Below are 18,579 nucleotides of genomic sequence, written 5' to 3'. Positions count from 1 at the left end.
TGCTGTTCTGGCAGGGTTGTCTGTAACTCTTCCTCCCATCTCAGCTTAGTAGGAGAAATAGATTTGGAAACAAATGTATTTTATACAAGGCTGATATAAGTCTGTTTTCATGAGGGTTCGTCTGCAGGATGATATCCAGATTTTTTTCTGGAGGCCGATTGGGAAAATCAGGGAACTGTTCTTTTACAAAATCTCTAGCCTGAAGATAACGAAAAAATTGGAATTAGGCAGGTCGTATTTAGATGATAGGTCAGAAAAGGATAGAAAGGTGTCATGACTGTACAAGTCCTTAACAGTCCTAAGTCCTTTATCTTTCCAAATTCTAAAGGCCGCGTCAGTGTTTGAAGGTACAAGATTGCAATTCTTTAGTAAAGGTGTTAGCAAAGACGGCCCAAGTAGCCCAAAGTATTTTCTGAACTGTTGCCAATAGTTGCCGTTCCTTAGCTATTTGATTCTCCCAAACAAGGGTTGGAGAGATGGGGAGTGGTGAGCTGAGCAGTGATGGGAATAACAGCGTTACTTTTTTCAGTAACGAGTAATCTAACTAATTACTATTCCTATCGTTACAACGCCGTTACAGTTACTAACAAGAAAACGCGGTCCGTTCAACAAACAGACGGTTGAAGCTGTGTTCAGCTTACCACATCTTATATCAGTTGCACAGAAGTAGCTGACTACGTAAGTAATCTGGACACTACCCGGTTGTTCAGTCTGACGTCACTAGCCATGTCTGGGCCTAAACTCCGCTGCAGGTCCATATATCAAACGATCACTATGGCATTACTGAGAGTTGAAAAACTGTCTAAAGTCTTTCATCTTTAATAAAATGATCAGCGTTCTGCTCTACCAGGTGTAACAATTGAGTTTAACATCCAGGCATCCATGAAAACGGAATTTATGACATTTAACGAAGTTAGAAGTTAGCAGGGAGTTAGCTCGCTAGCTTCTATCTAAATACAATATAGCATGTCCTGACTGCGGGGTTTTGGAAACAAATTAAAACGTACAGCTCTGTTATCACTTCCAGCATAAATGAAGACAGAAAACTAAACAGCAGTGACGGTTGTAGGGTTACTGAAGTTGGGCTAACTGGTATATAATGATGTGCTACGTGACCGCTAGCGACACAGCTATGTTAGCATAATATAAACAAGCTAACTTTTTTTCCACTCGATAAAAGTTAACGTGAGTGTTCTCGGTGGTCAGGAACAAATGTAATCGCATGGCAGGATGCTGTAAAAGGACCAAACTTCAGCCAGGAGAACAACTGAGATAATCCATCCACAATATGAGGTTAGTCATTCATATACTGCTGCATGGCTGGGCTGTAGTTACATCCTAAGGTTTTAAAAACGAAGCTTAAATAAATGATTAGCGGTAATAAAAGCCGAGGGAGGTCAACAGGGATTACTGACTGTTTTAGGAGCTTTTTGAGATTAAATAGAAGAAAATACATAACATTAAACATGTTAACAACACAAAAGCCATATTAAACGCAGACTACTTTAGACCCGGAAGTAGGATTCGTCGCGTCATCACTGAACAACCGGACAGCTTTAAGCAGCTACGCGCACTCCCGCGGACGGTAATCACAATCACCGTCTAGCACATACCTTCCCAAAGTGTGGGGCCCGCCTAGGGGGGGCGCAGAGCCATTGCAGGGGGGGGGGGAACAAAACGCTAGCACAGGGCGGCCACAGAAACACAAAGCATACAGGTAAAATAATCACACCGTGACGCCTTTGCCTTTGTAAATGGAGGGACAGTAACTCCATGTGTATATGTAAGCGTGTAATACCTGCAGAAAGTCAGATTAACAGCATTTCGTCTCTATCTGCTATTCTGCAATTCATCTCATGGAAAGAATAACGTGGCGCACAGCGTGACGTGAAAAAAGGCACTCACCTTTGACGTTGTGTGACGAACTCTGTATTCCTTGTCCACAGGAAAACGCAAAAAAGGAGTTTTAAAAAATCTCAGTTTTCGGTGATTCGAAACACCATTTACGTGTGGACGAAACAGCTGCGTATTAGTAGTTTATTTTCTTACTACCTGTAATTTATTGCAGATTACTTGTATTTGCTTAATTGTTTACTAAATGTTTGAGGTGTGAAATAAACCGCAATGGAGCAAAATAAGGGTGTGTGTGGTTGGAGTATGTGTGCGTGCGTGCGTGTGGTGCGCGCGCGCACGCGCGGGAGGGGATGGGGGGACGCGAACATTTTTCTTGTAAAACAAAGGAGGGCCCAGCAAAAAAAGTTTGGGAAAGCTAGTCTAGCACAACACCTGGAGCTAAGGGGGCAAAACAATGGCATGAGTGCTGCTGTTTCACTCAGGAAGAATAAAGTAGTCGTGGTAAGCCAATCACATGACCACTTAAAGACAAAGCAACAAGGTGATATATACCAGTTTTTAAATTGTGTTTATAGGCCACGTAAAACCAGAGTCATGATAAACAATATATACGCAGCATTTTTTCATCAATAGTTTTGTCACGTTTACTGTCTAAGGACAGCGCTAGCAAGCACTCTCTGCTTATGAGCCAAAAAACAAAAAAAAAAAACTGGGAAGTTTTAGGAGTGACAGAGAGAGAGAGCGAGAAAGCAGAAAAAGAGAGAGAGCGAGTTTTGAGATGTGAGAGATTTGTGACGTTTAGCGTGTTTGGGCTGTGTAATTAATGTGTTGTTTTGTGTAGTTACTGTAGTGTGTAGTGTTGTGGATAGTTTTGTGTCGTGTGTCAGAACAATGAGGCGACTGCTGTCTCCAGGTAGGAAAAAGGAGTGATACACCTGCTGCTGTCAGACCTGCAGGTATCAGGCTGTGATGTTCTCCTTTATAGTGGACAGAAATTATTGTTTTGGAGTGGCACAAATAATTTGTGTGGCATCTTATTGAATGCAGAACAGCTGATTGTTCTGTAAATAGTTTGAAATGGTTATTTAAAAAAATCAAGGTAAAAGGTAAATGGATGCAAATAACTTTGTTGTTTGCAAAACTTGTGCATAGGATTTTAAAATTGACAAGTTATATTTGCATTTAAAGTTCTGAAATATGATTCATTAAACATGTTTGTGGTTGTTACAGTAAAAAATATAACTTTTTCTACTCTGATTTTATGTTGTTTGTGTGATTTTAGATCAATTGGGTTAATACAGTATGTCAAAATGAAAATGTAACTGTAAATTCAGACACGTGAGGTTGTGTTGAAAAGAATGATACCAAACAAGGCAAAGTAAATCGTTTTTAAAGGTAAAATGTGGAGGGAAAATCAAAAGTAGTTAAAAATGGCCAATTATACCCTGGAGGGTTAAATTATTTTTTTTTTTAAATAACAGATTAGTTAGTTTTCGAGTAATTAATTACTTTTAGAATATTGTAACTCAGTTACTAACTCAGTTACTTTTTTGAAGAAGTAACTAGTAACTATAATTAATTACTTTTTCAAAGTAACTTGCCCAACACTGGAGCTGAGTATTGATGATAGTAAGTAACAGCTAGATGCTGTTTCCATTTGTACCCGGGCCGGTACGGGGAGGTCATTGTGAACCCAATGTAAGAGTTTTTGTATGTTAGCTGCCCAATAGTAGTGTCTAAAATTGGGCAGGCGAAGACCACCGTCATTGAATAGATTTACAAACTCTAGCTTGTTTCCCACCCCACATGAAATGTGACAGAATCTTTTCTAACTTATTGAAGAATGCTTTAGTAAGAAGAAGGGACATGTTGAAAAAGATACAAGAATTTGGGGAGGACATTCATCTTTATCAGATTAACTCTGACAATGGTAGTGAAGTCCAATGGTCACAGTCTTTCCCAACGTTTTCTAATAGGGATAGAAAATTCTCCCTCATCATTTTAGGTATAGAAGAAGAAATAAAAACCCACAGATATCCAAATCTGGTTTCTGTCCACTTAAAGCAGGGGTCCCCAATCCCAGTCCATGTGGGCCGGTGTCCCTGCAGGTTTTAGATGTGTCCTTGATCCATCACAGCTGATTTAAATGGATAAATTACCTTCTCAACATGTCTTGAAGTTCTCCAGAGGCCTGGTAATGAACTAATCATGTGATTCAGGTGTGTTGACCCAGGGTGAGATCTAAAACCTGCAGGGACAGCGGCCCTCGTGGACTGGGATTGGGGACCCCTGTTCTATAGTCTTGCTAATGACCTACTAGGTGTGTTGCAACAGGGACACATGGAAAAGTTGCAGGACAGCGGCCCCCGAGGACTGGAGTTTGAGACCCCTGCCATATAGTATAGCTGCCAATGGACAGATTCAAGGTTTCGATGGTTACAACCTTGTGCAGTAAAGAGGATGTTGTATTACAAGATACAATAAGCCAGCTGATCGAGTTGTTTCACTAACTCATCTACACAAGACATTTTGTATCGCAGCCATGGGAGCTGACTTGAACTGACAACTTCAATCTCCATGTTTCAACTTTATTGTCAAAATAATTTAGAGTTAAATCTCGTAATTATGACTTTATTCTCAAAATCAGTTGCACATTGATGATTTTTGATGGCTACAGTCTAATTGTTTTATATTTCAACTTTCCCTCATATATTGTCTTAAAAGTCTGATGGATGATTATAAAGAAATTAAAGTTTTCCCCACATGCAGCTGAAACAGTCATGCCTTGAAAACATGCTTTCTTCTCACATTCATCCAGGCTGCTAAATTCTTCTGCTCTGTGGTGCTTTGTAGTTTCTTTACCTTTTTGTCATCTCGCTTAGACGTCCTGTCTTTTTTTTTAATTAAAGCAGACTTCAGCACTTCATCCTTTGTGATTGTAAATGCTTAAATAAAACAACTTGAAGAAACAGGTGTGACTCTCCTTTTCAACAATTTTAAGTACACATATATTTGTAAACTGTATACATACACAGCCTTCTGCTGCTTACATTCTTTCTATTTCATCTGTAGATATTTTGAACATCTTATATCTCTATTGTATTTCTTCTATTGTACCCATTGTAGTTCTTTATAGTTGTTTCTATTGCTTTTAAATAATCATTTATCCTATTTATGCATTTTAAGTGGATTTTTTCACAGCAAAGGAAGAATGTCATTGCACAGGGAAACAAATATCTTTACTCTGCATATGACAATAAAACTTTGATACACTAAATTATGTTTTTTTTCTTACGTGGCCCTCATTTAAAAGGTCCCCCCCCTCTTTTTTCCCTTGCCCCTCCTCTCCTTCGGCCAAAGCAGGCACACCTTTCCCTCCGTGGTCCTCCAGCGTTTCTTACCTTCTTGTCGCTGCTTTGAGCCTCGTTGTCTGGCTGTGAACTCTCACCCCAGCTGCTTGGGAAATGTCATACAGGCAGAGGCCCGTGCTGCAGTAGGGGGGCGTAATAGGAGGAAAAAATAACATTTTCACTGCTCTCACTGCATCTTTTTTTATTCGCGTCTCTGAGGTGCAAGTGCCACATCCCCGCTACCAACACCACCACCAGCAGCAGCAGCCGCCGATAACTAACCGCAGTCTCAATGCTCACCTCGCATTAGGACTGATATTTAAAAAAAAAAAAAGAAAAGAAAAGAAAAAATCCGTGCCAGACATGTGAGTAGCAAACCATCGCTTGTCGCTCTCCACTTACCCGGTGATTGCTGTGCGCTCTCGCTATTGTATCCTCACACCAACGAGAACAGATGGTCATTGAACTGTGTCGTTGTGCTTTTGGTGTCACTGTGCTGTTTTCGTGGCTGCACGATCGCGTTTGCGGGGCAGGCGGCAGCCTCGCTGGCGGCTTGTTTTGGGCTCTGCGTCGGCTTGGCTAATTGAGCAACGAGGCTGTGATTTTTCGGCTGTAAATAGCTCCGTGGGAGGGAGACCCATTCATTCAGTGGCCGTGTGATAAGTGTGTGTGATGTAGCTATTAGCTCTTTAGCCCGCTTGCACTCATCCCCCCCCCCTTCCAAGGTAGCCGTGGATTTGGTGTGGAGACAAAACCAGCCTGGTGTTTCCAGTCAGATGCGGAGGCCCAGGTTAGAGCGCACATAATGCGGCGGTGTTGATGTGAAATGTGTTTTTGGCCCCTCTGAGGAGCACAAACTGAGCTGGAACTACAAAGCTGATGCAGATGCGTGCACGGGGATCATGCAGGAGGTCTCGTTATTCGCTTGTGATCTGGGATGTACTTCAGTGCAAGGAACTCCCTGTACTTTCTTTTGACTGACTGTAGTATTCTTAAGTGTTCTGCGGGGTTTGTTTGGATTATTGCAACGATTCATTGGTGTACTTACTTCCTTTAAACGCCCCCCTTTTTTCTTTAAATCCCAAACTTCCACATTGGCATTACCGGAGCTGTCTATTTCCTCAATTCCTCTATTTCCCGCATTTGATTGGATGCTTTGGTTCTAGAAAGCTGGCATGATGAGTAGAAATATAACTGCAAGATACTGTGTTGCATTCTTAGGCTATAATTTGACTAATTAGGGTATTTACTCCATTATATATCTAGAAACACTACTGACATCCAGCCATTACACCGTCATCTCTAAACAGTCATGTTATTATTATTATTTTTAAATAACCTTAAGAATAAATAGTCTTATTACAGTTTTTGGTCCTCAAAGATTATAAAATAGCTACATGAAGTTCTGAATTTATTGCTTTTTGTAATTAAATTTGTCAGCATGTAATTGAAAGGTGATGGGAAACGTGCGGAGGAGGAGATGACATGCAACAGGTTCAGAGTTTTAAAACTCTGGGATGTTCACAATGACCAAACTCATGCTTTCCATATGGTTGAAGACAAGGTTCCTGCAATGATTTCCAACTCTTCTACTCCTCCGTCCCTCATGGTTTCAGGGGGAAGAACATTAATCCTCTTTGGAAGATGTCAATCCAGCAGACTAACTGGCTTGTGATGCCAATGCCCAGCAGAAGATCCTGGGACTGAGACGCGGATCCCTTTACACTGATGGCCTGGACTGAGTAAGTCATTCAGTGTTTGTTTATTTATTTTTATATGAGCGCTGTGTGTGATAGTGTTTGCTTCATCCGTGACAGGTTTCAGCTGGCCTGCTGAAGCTATGGGGAGCTGTTGGAGCTGTCTATACAGAGACCCCATCCGAGACAACCATCTCACCAAATTTAAGGTCAGGAATCCCCCAAAATCTTGTATATGTTTTTTTTTTTTTTTTTTTTTCCCTCCTTACATAACAACTGTCCATTTGTGTCCATTTAAACTGTAGTAAACTGACGTGCCTTCCCCTTCACTTCACGTCATGCTGTTTCCGCCTCTGCTAGGTCACAAATGTAGACGATGAGGGCAACGAGCTGGGCTCTGGGATCATGGAGCTCACCCAAACTGAGCTCATTCTTCACACACGTAAGAGGGACGCCATCCGGTGGCCATATCTCTGCCTGCGTCGCTACGGCTATGACTCCAACCTGTTTTCTTTTGAGAGCGGCCGCCGCTGTCAGACCGGGCAGGGTGAGTAACATTTTCTCTGATTTTCTGCTTTGGTTACACGCCTGTAGAGTCGCTGTGGGAGTTGTTGTTGTTTTGTACGTCTTTTTGTACTAACCTAGGTTGTCCTTGTAGTATCTTTAGGTGTGGGCCACTTTGGGTAATTTGAAAGGATTCAAATGTAAGTCATGCAATCTGCTCCAATTCATTGAACACTCATCAAAGGATGACTTGGTGTGTGTGTGTGTGTGTGTGGGGGGGGGTGTTTGTGAAATTAAATACAACTCTTATTTTAAAGGCAGTCAGAGGTGAGCTTGCGTGCTTACATTTGTGGAGAGCAGATTACTGTGTTCAAGAATTAGTTTGAAGAAAATCTGGAGCTTCAGGTGAAAAACAAAGCAGGGAGTTTTGACTTTTTCTCCTCAGCTCTGGACAAGAGCTGTGATGATCTGCGACACAGGAACTCAAATGGGACATAAACTGTTAACCGACGGCTATCCGTCGATGTCCACCCGACAGGAAAAAAATGTCAGTCTTTTGAAGCAAGTGATAGATGAAGTGACCGAAATTAATCCAGAAGTGAAACTGGTATTTTTGCATTGCACCACAAATCATGTGGTGTCATGTAAGTCGGTGCTAAATATTAACTGTAGTTGATGTAACTAAAATAATTAACTTGGTCGGACTTTGGCTTCACTGCTGGTCGAGCACTTCAAGTCCCTGCTGGATTTTTTTTATTCTCCTCTCAAAGATGATGAAACATGCTCAGAAGATGTTGGCTCTCTTTGGATCTACCTTCATATGTGAACAAACATTCTCAGTGAGGAAGTTAAACAAATCCATATACAGAACCTCTCTGTGGCCATTTCCACCTGAGGCACTGAACCTGACTTTAATGCAGTTGTTCAAGTCCCAAAACAAACCAGACTTCTCTCTCAGTGATCGAGAAAAAAGGAACCGACCACCTCTGTAATATGGCCGATGTCTCTTTCAAGTAAGAAGAGACCTTTGTACGTCCTAAACGTGTTGTCATTGTGCTCTGGGTTTTTTTTTTTTTTTTTTTTTTTTTTTTTTTTTAAAAATAGGAATCTTTGCATTCAAGTGTTCTCGGGCAGAAGAGATCTTTAATCTGCTCCAGGAGCTGATGCAGTGCAACAGCATCAACGTGGTGGAAGAGTCGATGATGATGAGTCGGAGCGGTCACACACCAGAGATGGACATGTCTCGCACACCACAGACACCCAACAGTGAGTCACACAACGCCAAACGCGCACACAAACAAAAGGATGCACTTTGAGACTAATTGCAGATGTTAGATGCAGTAATCCGTCGCTAAATTTAGCAGAACTTCTACAAAAAAGGCTTTGCAACTTTATTTTGGAGTGTTTTTCTTAAGCTGATGAACTATTTTCCCACACACTTTCTCAGAGTGATGAGTCTATCACCATCTTTACTTCTGAATGACTCAGCCTCTTTAGGAAACTCTTTTTATACCAAGTCATGCTACCGAGCTGTTGCCAGTTAACCTATTAAACGGTTTCTTTGAGTCTTTGGTTGCCACTGTTTAAACAGTTCCTGGCATCAAAATGAGATGAAACGGCTGCCTGATAAGTTAAATGCCTAATCAGTGTGTGAGAAATGGAGGTTTCCATGTCACATTCTTCTAAATGACATATTAGACCTTTTCATTCTTGAAATGCTTAATCTTGAACTCATAATTGAAGAAAAGTTGTCAGTTTCTGGAGGAAAAACAAATGAGCCTCTTTTCCCCATTAGGAGTTTTATGAGACGCCTTTCAGGTTATGAAGTTTGCCCCAGTTTTGTCATATTTGTTTACAGTCTCTGCTACTTTAGTGAGAGGCAGGTAGCCTGTCCAGGGCCTAATAGCAAAGTGGAACGCTTACTGAGGAGCCTTTAGGTTAAAGAGCCCAAGATTTCCATTCAAAATCAGTGAACACCAAAACAGAGCCAGAAGAGAGTCAGTGTTGAGCAGTCATGTTGCTCATTAACGGTTGCATGTGTTAAAGAAGACAACAGTTTGGCAACAGGTTCACTATTTGAAGGTAAAATAGTTTCTACTGCCCCCAAGTGGCGACAACATCAATTGCTTCAGGTTTAACCAACAAATGCGTAGTGACATCTCATCTCATTTCACACTTTGAAGCGTAACACAGCCAGAAAGACTTGCTTTCATTATTACATTTACATTACTGTATTAGGAAAAGACACTACCATGTCAGCTAACTGAACCTCTGTAAATGCACTTCAAGCATTCCTTCAAGCACTTCAAATGGTCCTAAAAATGGATATCACTGTTATCCTCTTTGGCTGGAGGATAAAACAAAAAAAACAAAACATGAAAAATCAAAACATTGTCATATTTTATTTTTGATTGTGAAAGTGCTGCTGGTCTTAAAAGGTTTGCTTTGGTGAAGTTCCTTCTTCTTTGGTGATTTGTTATTCTTGTTGATATAATCCCTTTTTAATGTTGTGGGTTTTTTTTGTTTTTTGTTTGTTTGTTTTTTTATGTATCCACTGATTTACTGCAAAAAGGATTTTAAATAACACTTTAACATTTAATACTTTACGTGACAGCCTCACTTGATTTATTTATTTATTTTTCTTTACCTGTACCAGCTCCAGCATTTCCTATCCAGGCTTTTCCCAATGGATACCCTGGTTATCCAATCAGAGGAGATTCCTCTCAACCATCGATTGCTGATGATCATGGACATAGCCTCATGGGTTTGGAAGACCAGGTGAGACCTCTGAGTGCGCTTTTAACTGGACTTTAGCTGTGCTGTTTCGCCAATGTAACAAAGTCTTTATTTTCTCTTACAGACCCACACCTATGTAAATACTGTGAGCATGGAGGGGGATCTTTCCATGCGTCATTGTGTGCACTCTCTACCTGAGGTACGGCCTAGCACTTTTCCTGAAACAACACGGGGAGCCATGCCTGTAGGGGGCCAAGGAAATCCGCAGTCCAACCTGCGGTGCTGTCCCCTCGAGGAGCATAAAGATCCTCAGGTGTTCCTACAGACGTCCTCGCAGGAGGTCAAATTCATGCTGGGTCCCACTCCAGCGCAACGGCATCTGCTGGAGAGAGAGAGGGAGAGGCACGGGCACAATCCTCACAACCTTCAGCCAGTAGAGGGCGCAGCAAGCTCAGAGACGGAAGGAGACGAGCCCTCTATGCACCTGTGCAACTCTCACTCCTACCACCATTTCCATCATCACATGCACCGGCACCTGGGCCATGAGCACCAGGAGGGCTGCCAGAGTGGCGAGCTCACGTACGAGAATATCAACGGCCTGCGAAGTGGCCGTAAGCAGCGTCTGAGTCCCAGCAGCGTGTCGCAATCCGTAGGTTCAAGCAGCAGTAGCAGCACCGGGGACAGTCATTCTCACTCCCTCTTACACGGTCACGGGCCGACATCGCTACCCCCGCAGGGGTACTCCTGTGAGAGGGGCATGGGTGGAGCTCATCGTCGGACAGCTCTGCTTAACTACGAGAACTTACCCTCTCTGCCGCCGGTGTGGGAGTACAGCGCTCTCCAGCGGGATGATGAGCAGGAAGAGGAAGACGATGACCAGGATGATGAGGAATATGAAGAAGAAGAGGAAGATTTTGATGAGTACGAATTCTCAGAAGGCCCCGGGACACCCAATGGTTACCATCAAGACGGCCGGGGCATACACAGAGACGCCCTGCAGAACTATGTCAACACAGAGCAGGTTCAGCCTCCCCGGCTTCGACACGCCTGCCCCCCGCATCCACGGCCGTGTCACCCAGACAGAGGGGGGCGAATATTTAGCTTTGATTTCCGCAGACGATCGAGGTCAGGGGTTGGAGGTTGTGAGCACAGCCACATGCCTCCTTCGCGGCAGCTGAATTACATCCAGGTGGACCTGGAAGGAGAGCCTCCCTGCCAAGCCCTCAGCAGCGGGGGTGCCCAGACCCAGCCACAGCACCAGCGCCTACCACCCAAAAAATGTGGTCCGCAGGCACCCCGGCGCAGCGAATGCTACGCAGTCATTGACCTAAAGAAGACCGCTGCCATGTCCAACCTGCAGAAAGCTCTGCCCAGGGATGATGGGACTTCCAGAAAGACTCGCCACAACAGCACAGACCTGCCTCTGTAAATGGTGTTCGAACTGAGAAGGAGCAATGAAGACAGATGAAGGCTTATCCTCATCTTAGCACACTGGACCCTTCACTGTCATCCATCCATTCAACTGTCGGGCTGATCAGTACAGTACAGGTACCTAATTAGAAACTTACTGAAACCTAACTGTGCATATACAAGCAAAAGAGAAATCTCTGAGGAGAATTTGCCATTTTATTTTGTGTTGTCAGATATTTGGTGTAAAGCTCTCTGGAGAAATCTGCATTTTTTTTGTTGCAGATAATTGCTGGATATTTGAATATTATTATATCTAACCATAAAGTCACATATGTGTATGTAAAATATATGTATATTTGACTTTTGGCTTAGTTTGGCCGAGAGTTTAGCAGAGAGTTATACGTAGAAGCAGTCGTTGCCATAATGTTTTAGTGCAAATCTTTTAAAACCATCCACACTCATAAATGTTGTTGCTCCTATCATATAGTTTGCCAAACACTTTGAGTGTCAGAGTTATGAACCTCATCTCCGAAATTATGTTGTTAGCATGAAGGATGGTAATGGTTCCTCCCAGATACTGGTCAATGTTCATACCTCATCAAAAGCACTTAAATCTAATGTTGTGGCTAGTAGAAGAGACCATTATTTGTTACTGTATGCCTATAGAGCATTTTGCACACAATCCTATGGAATTGTATTTCATCTTTTTTTTTTTTCCTTTTTTAAGGAGTTATTTAGTTCAGTCCTAGCTTAAAAAAAATGATGGCTTAAACAAATCGAAGAGAATGTGATATTTGAAGAAATATACTAAACTAAATGATGGTGAAAGTAGCACACATGCATTAAATGAGCTTTAGCTCCCTCCTGTCAACATGCAGCAATTGAAAAAGTAGCATATCAACTTTGATCACACCTCCTGCTTATCATCTCAAACCTGCAGGAGGTTCACGCTTGTCACGTTGCACTTTTGACCCTGGGCCGCTGAAACGCTCTTTGTCACCACTCCCGCGCCACTGGAGCCACAGGTTGTGTCCTTTTACCAAAAACAGGGGTTCAAATATTTCCCGGAGATAATAATGTAGATAGTTTATTTAAATGTTCTTGAAAGAGATGCTGATAACCTCAAATCGTGGCATTAAGCTATAACCTCACACAAAATGTTGTCAGTTATCAGGTACGGATGTTCTGTTTGAAAAGGGTTGTCGCAAAATCATCCACTGAAGATTTTTGTGAGAGAAATTGTCAACCAATTAACAGATATTTATTTATTTATTTATTTATTTCACTTTAATTTATTCTCTCTCTCTCTCTTTTTTTGTTTTGTTTTGTTTTCCACGTGACGACCAGCGTTTTGTAGTCCAGTTGGTAATATGGAGACCAAAGTTTCACCTCAGATTACCACTGGACACTGATGTATTACTGTTATAACTGTGCTTAATTATATTTTAAACAAAAGAAAGACTGTATTTATATTTTAAGTGCCAAAACTTAATTCCAAACTGTACGATGAATAAAATCAAATGTGCCATTTGGGTTGGTAGAAATCTATAGGACAGAAAGGCATAAGAGGAGAACAGTCAGAAGACAAAAAGGAAAAAAGAAAATCCTGCTTTTTAAGGATAACACAAGCTAAAATAATAAAATCTGCACATTCCACCTCATCCACATCGACAGCCATTTCGAAGGGGCATATAAGAATGGTAATCTTGTGGTCTGATAATCACTGTTAGGGTGGTTTTTATGCTGCTACTTGTACATACTGACAGTAGCCCATGTAAGCTACATGAAAAAAAATGTGATGTCAGATCCTTATCATATCGTTGATAGAAGTAGCATTGTTGTGTTCTCCTGAGATTTTTTGTTTTGTTTTGTTTTCTCAGAGCTGTAGAAATGTCACGTACCATTTAATTGAATGTTTTATTTGACCAATATTTCATGTAATCGAGATTGTTTTCTGATTAACTAACTGTCTGGTATGGGGAGAGTTAATGGAAGCACACAGATCTCTTTCTTTGTTCTGCTTTTTTTTTTTTTTTTTTTAAATGAGCGTTCACATCAGGGTGATGTTTTCAGCCTATAAAGGAAGGCCAGATGTTCTATGTTTACACATGTGCGGGCCTTCAGATGCAGATGTATTGTGGCATTAAGCTGAAGTTGGTCTTTTTTTTTTTTTTTTTTTTTTTTTTTTTTTTTTTCACGCATTTTTCTAAGCATTTCCATTAAATGAGACAAAAATGTATTTTTTAACATCTGTGCATGAATTGAAGTATTCAAGCTGAGTGGAAACAACCTTTTAAAATGTGTTAAGAATAAACAGAGCCCAACCAATTTATTGGTGTGCAGATGTTATTGGACGATATTAGCTGTTTGCTGATATATTAGTGTTAGGGTTTATAATTTTCAATAAATAAAAATTAAAAAGGTAGAGAAGAGACAAAAAAAACCACCCTTCAACCATGCTGTTGATGTTGCATGGTTTGTCCAACAGAGGGCACTCAACAGCAACAAAACAACCAGCTGATCCAAACAGAGTTGGCCAGAGTGTAAAGTCATAAATAAATAACAAGAAAAAAAAATGCTGGGTAATTCTTTTTGTTTAATGTGCCTGAAAGAGAGAAAACAAAATAAATGTTTATATTGCAGTATTGGATATTAGTATCTTAAAAATTTGTAAGGACTCTTATGTGCTTACGTGAAGCTGAAACCTAAAACCTAAATTCTTCTGTTCCCTTAAACTATATATTATCATATTTCAATTCCCACTTCAGATATTTTCCTCAAATAGAAAAACAAAACAGAAATAAAAACTTGTGTGAACCATTATAGATGTAAAATTTTGAATTATTGCTCAAATATTGTTGTACTACTGTTACTTTCAAGATAAAGTAGTAAATGTTCAGATTTTCTAAAATTTGATAATATGTAACCAGCAAGTTTTTTTTTTTTTTTTTTATAAAAATATTTTTGCCCTAATTACTTATTTAAAATCTTCAGATAATTAGCTAAAAGATGGCTACCAATATAAAAAAATCTGCTACTAATGTTTTATTTTAAGTGATCAAAAGGATTTTACAACAACAAATGTTATCTATCATTTTTTAACAATCCATTTAAAACTACAAACATTAAACCTGAAACTGTGAAACTCAAATGATTGACAAAGCAGTTAATCAGCTTTCATTGTAGTAAAATAAGTGTAACTTAGCTTCCTAACTTTACATAAAAGTTGCTTGTTGTTTTTGATTTTGTTCTTTGACAAAAAAAACACGTTAACTCTCCTATTTATAAAGGGGGAAAAAAAAAAAGACCAACTTGTAGCTGCCGTTTTTGCTAGATTTGTGAGGACATTGTTGTGATACATCAGAGGGATGTTTACATTTTTTGCAATAATATGTAATTCATTGTTTTGCCAATCCAAATTGGACCAATATTTGAAGATTATTGAAATGTATAGTCTAAAGAAGTGTGGTCTTAATGTATTTAATCATGTTTGTCTATGAATCTTATTATTTGAGATACAATGTTCATTTGTCAGCCTCAGTAGAGTGAATTTAACTTTAAAAAGAAAAATGTTTTCTTGACTGTCAGTTAGCTCAACATGAACAGTGCCATATATTATGTTACCATTGCCAATACTTCAGAGTTTATTGCATTACATTTTTCAAAGCTGTGGTGATGTATCATAAACGACTCCGTAAGTCAATCATTCATTTTCTCAGAATAATGTTACGTGTGGTTTTATAGGTGTTATAAAATTCTGCACCATTACCGTGATTGCCACTGTTTATTGATTAATAATCAATGACGTTTAAGTAATTGTTTTTCAAATCATTCAGCTTCAAAATACTCGCTGCTGAGGTCAAACGAACTCGGGGGCCATAAGATAACGGCACCCACCTCATTACTCACTGTGATTGGCCTGGTGCCGATGCTATCTCAAGCATTTACTTTTCATAAACTTTAGTATTTATGCCTAAGGCATGATTCACACAGGTGTCTATGAGGTTGTCAGTGTGGTGTGGTTGTTTCTGCTTGTGCAATCTGCAGGGCAAGTGGCAACGAGTCCTCCCATTAGGTTCCCCAAAACAGCATTTATTTGAAGGGGTTGTTTTAAAATAAAAGTCAAAATAAAAATAATATATATTCTTTGTGTTTACTGTGAAAGCGTAATTGCATACCTTATCCATTAAAAAATAAAAAAATAAAATCTTGTTGTGCCTTGCATTTTCAAGCTGAAGAAATATCTTTACTGCCATTGATTGTAGCATCCTGATGGAGAAAAGAAAGTCAGCACCTCTTGAAGGTTTGGAGACAGAAAGCAAAATAGCCTTTTAGTCTTTTGTGTTGTACTTTGTAGTCAATCCTGATGGTCAATCACTGTATTTTTTTTCCCCCTCTTTATTTTTCTTAAATGAAGTTTGTTAAAAGAGAAGTTTGGCATTTTCGGAAAAATGAATATTTGCTTTCTTACTAAGAGTTAGATTGATGCCACAGACACTTATGTGATGTGAAAGATGTAGACATAGGTTTGTGAAGCCCTGGTTTGAAGCCTCAATTTTAGCATGTCATCTGCTGCCATGATGGGTTTTTTTATTTGGCACATTTTGAACAGAGGGTGACTTGCTAATTTATCAGCTAACGCTGGCAATCTTGGGTAACTTGGAGAGCACATTGGTGTTAAGTAACATAACACTAAAATACTAAAAGAAAATAAAAAAAAAATAGAATTTCATTTTGTTTTTGTTTTTTTTAAATACTATTTTACTGTTTAATTATTTGAAAAAGCATAGGGGAAGGCTAGTAGACAGCTAATGCTAGCAGCCACTTGTGTTGGTAGGCTAACTACCTTTTAAAATGCTGTTATAAAAATATTCATAACTCACCACTTTAGAGTTGTTATGAAGTGATAAATTGATTCATTTTTATTTTATTTTAGTTTACACGGTTTAAAAATGCTTATTTATCCTGAATGACTTGCCAGTTCAGCAGCTTTATATGTGTTAAAATGATAAGGTTTATCATGCTCCCACCTAGCTTAGCTCAACTTGACTTAGAGACTGAAAAGCATCCTATCTTTATTTGCAGGCGCTCTGCTTGTCAAAGTCCTGCTCAGCTGATTTTGTGTTTTTAAAGCCAAATGAATATAAAAATGGACGTTCAGGAGCAAAGAGGAGTACTGTCAGTGAAGTTAAGCTATCTAGAATGACGACTGTACATAAGAAGCATACTGTGGTAGTATTATGAATCGTTTCTGTCTGACAAAATGTTTAAGTTTGAAACACGTGGATAAAATGTCTATTTTTAATCTTTTCTGAAGGTGTCATTATAGTTGAAGAAAAGAGACATACGCTTGATTAATTTCTGAGACTTCTCGGAGAAATCCAGTTTGCCAGCTCAAGTTTGGGTATTAAAATGTGAATTCACATTATTAACAGCATTGTTAAATTTTTTTATTTTATTTTAATTTGATTATTTTATTTGTTAAGCACTGTAGTTAAAATAGAAATTGCCGAGGCTCAGAGGTGTTGCTTGGCAGATTCCACTACCTTTGGACTTAAACAGGGCAGCTGCTTCAAGTAGCTGACAATCTTCACGCTGAACTAGCAGTCTGCAAGTGGCAGCTTTATATTTACTGTAAAGACATGAGATTGGTGGTGTTCTCATCCAACTCTTGAAGGCAGATAAAGCATTTTTCCTAAAAATGTGGGACCATTCTTTTAAGTTGTTGAAATTGAATCTGAATATTTCAGAGTTTTTATTTGAGCCAACTTGAGACGCACAGTGATTTGTAAAAGTCTGAGCAGTGAAAAAGCCAAACTCAGTATGACTGGAAAGGTGTGAATCATGACTAGTGTGTTGTGCAGCATGCATCGTCGATTATAAGTAAAGATTATTGTCTTTGTCATCTAACCATCAGGTGACTGATTTCCCATCAGCTGCAGCTTCTGTAGGTATAGCTGAATGAGGAAATAAAACATCATTTTTGTTGTTTGTTTGTTTTTTAATTTTTTTAATTTTTTTTTTTTGGGGGGGGGGGGGTTGTATATGAATCATGTGTTGGGTTTAAAGAATACAGTGGGAACAGAAAGGCCAGCAGTTATACATCACATCGTCTTCATCAGTGCTTTCCATGAATATTCATAAAAATGGCATATTGTAACACCTCAACTTCTCGTTCATGCTACAAGATCTTTGTCAAAAATATAGAAAAGCATCAGAAAACTGTAATATCATTATTGTTATTATTATTATTGTGTATTTTTATTTTAAATCTGGTTTGTTTTCGTCCGGGTGTAATTGCCACCGGGGGTGATGTACATGTACGGGTCTGAGCTGTACATTTTTTTTGTGACTGATTTGTGTATTTACATACAGTTTGGGCTAACTTTGTGACTATTATATGAATTTATGAATTGAATGAGTGCCAAATATGCTTGAGCATGACAAAATCTGGGACCTGCAAGGAGCTGCAGGCACTCTGACTCATCAGAGTGATGCCTGAGTGACTCACTGCTGTTGTAGACTCTCCTTGAGTTTTGAATGCACAGCTGAAGGTTTAATCATGCTTAATATTTTTTATGAAAATGAGGGGGGGGGGACTTCTTTATGTTTTGGTCTCAGTTTGAAAAACTTTCTTCAGATATTTGTTGTACGTTTCTGTGTCCAATCATGGCTTATTAATGAGTATGCAGTGATGGTCTTATCATGCTGCCATTAGAGGTGATTATAAAAAGCTTCATTTGTTGAGATGTCAAAAAAGTCATTTTGGGTCATTTTCATTCTTAAATCATTCCACACAGAGACGCGTTGTATGTTATCTAAACTCCTCTTCATCCCAAAAATAAGGTGAGCCTGACATCTGGTGAATTTTACCCTGAATTTTATCAAATATAGAGTGTGGATTTGTCCAAAATGTAAAAGTAAATGTAATTCTAATAATAAAATGAAGCTATGGAAAAAAACAAACAAACAAAAAAAACTCCGCTGTGCACTAAATGGCGTCTGTTTTTTCTTCATGTCGACATATC

The 18,579-nt window shown here is 39.4% G+C and overlaps 1 protein-coding gene across 2 annotated transcripts; it reads left to right on the top strand.

Moving 5' to 3' along the window:
• The first annotated feature begins 5,213 nt into the window (after positions 1-5,213).
• Positions 5,214-15,775, top strand: frs3 (fibroblast growth factor receptor substrate 3). Of its 2 annotated transcripts, none has more exons than XM_004548534.3 (7): positions 5,214-5,569; positions 6,821-6,946; positions 7,022-7,110; positions 7,262-7,448; positions 8,510-8,671; positions 10,062-10,183; positions 10,266-15,775. In XM_004548534.3, the coding sequence occupies exons 3-7, from the start codon at positions 7,045-7,047 to the stop codon at positions 11,568-11,570; spliced, it is 1,842 nt and encodes a 613-aa protein (XP_004548591.1). In that variant the 5' UTR covers positions 5,214-5,569; positions 6,821-6,946; positions 7,022-7,044; the 3' UTR covers positions 11,571-15,775. The 2 variants fall into 2 exon arrangements, with proteins under 2 accessions (XP_004548591.1, XP_014268372.1); XM_014412886.3 differs by lacking the exon at positions 5,214-5,569 and adding an exon at positions 5,583-5,994.
• Positions 15,776-18,579: the final 2,804 nt, after the last annotated feature.

Source organism: Maylandia zebra, linkage group LG5, assembly GCF_041146795.1.
Source record: "Maylandia zebra isolate NMK-2024a linkage group LG5, Mzebra_GT3a, whole genome shotgun sequence".
NCBI lineage: Eukaryota > Metazoa > Chordata > Actinopteri > Cichliformes > Cichlidae > Maylandia > Maylandia zebra.
This window is presented reverse-complemented; position numbering and strand designations above follow the sequence as displayed.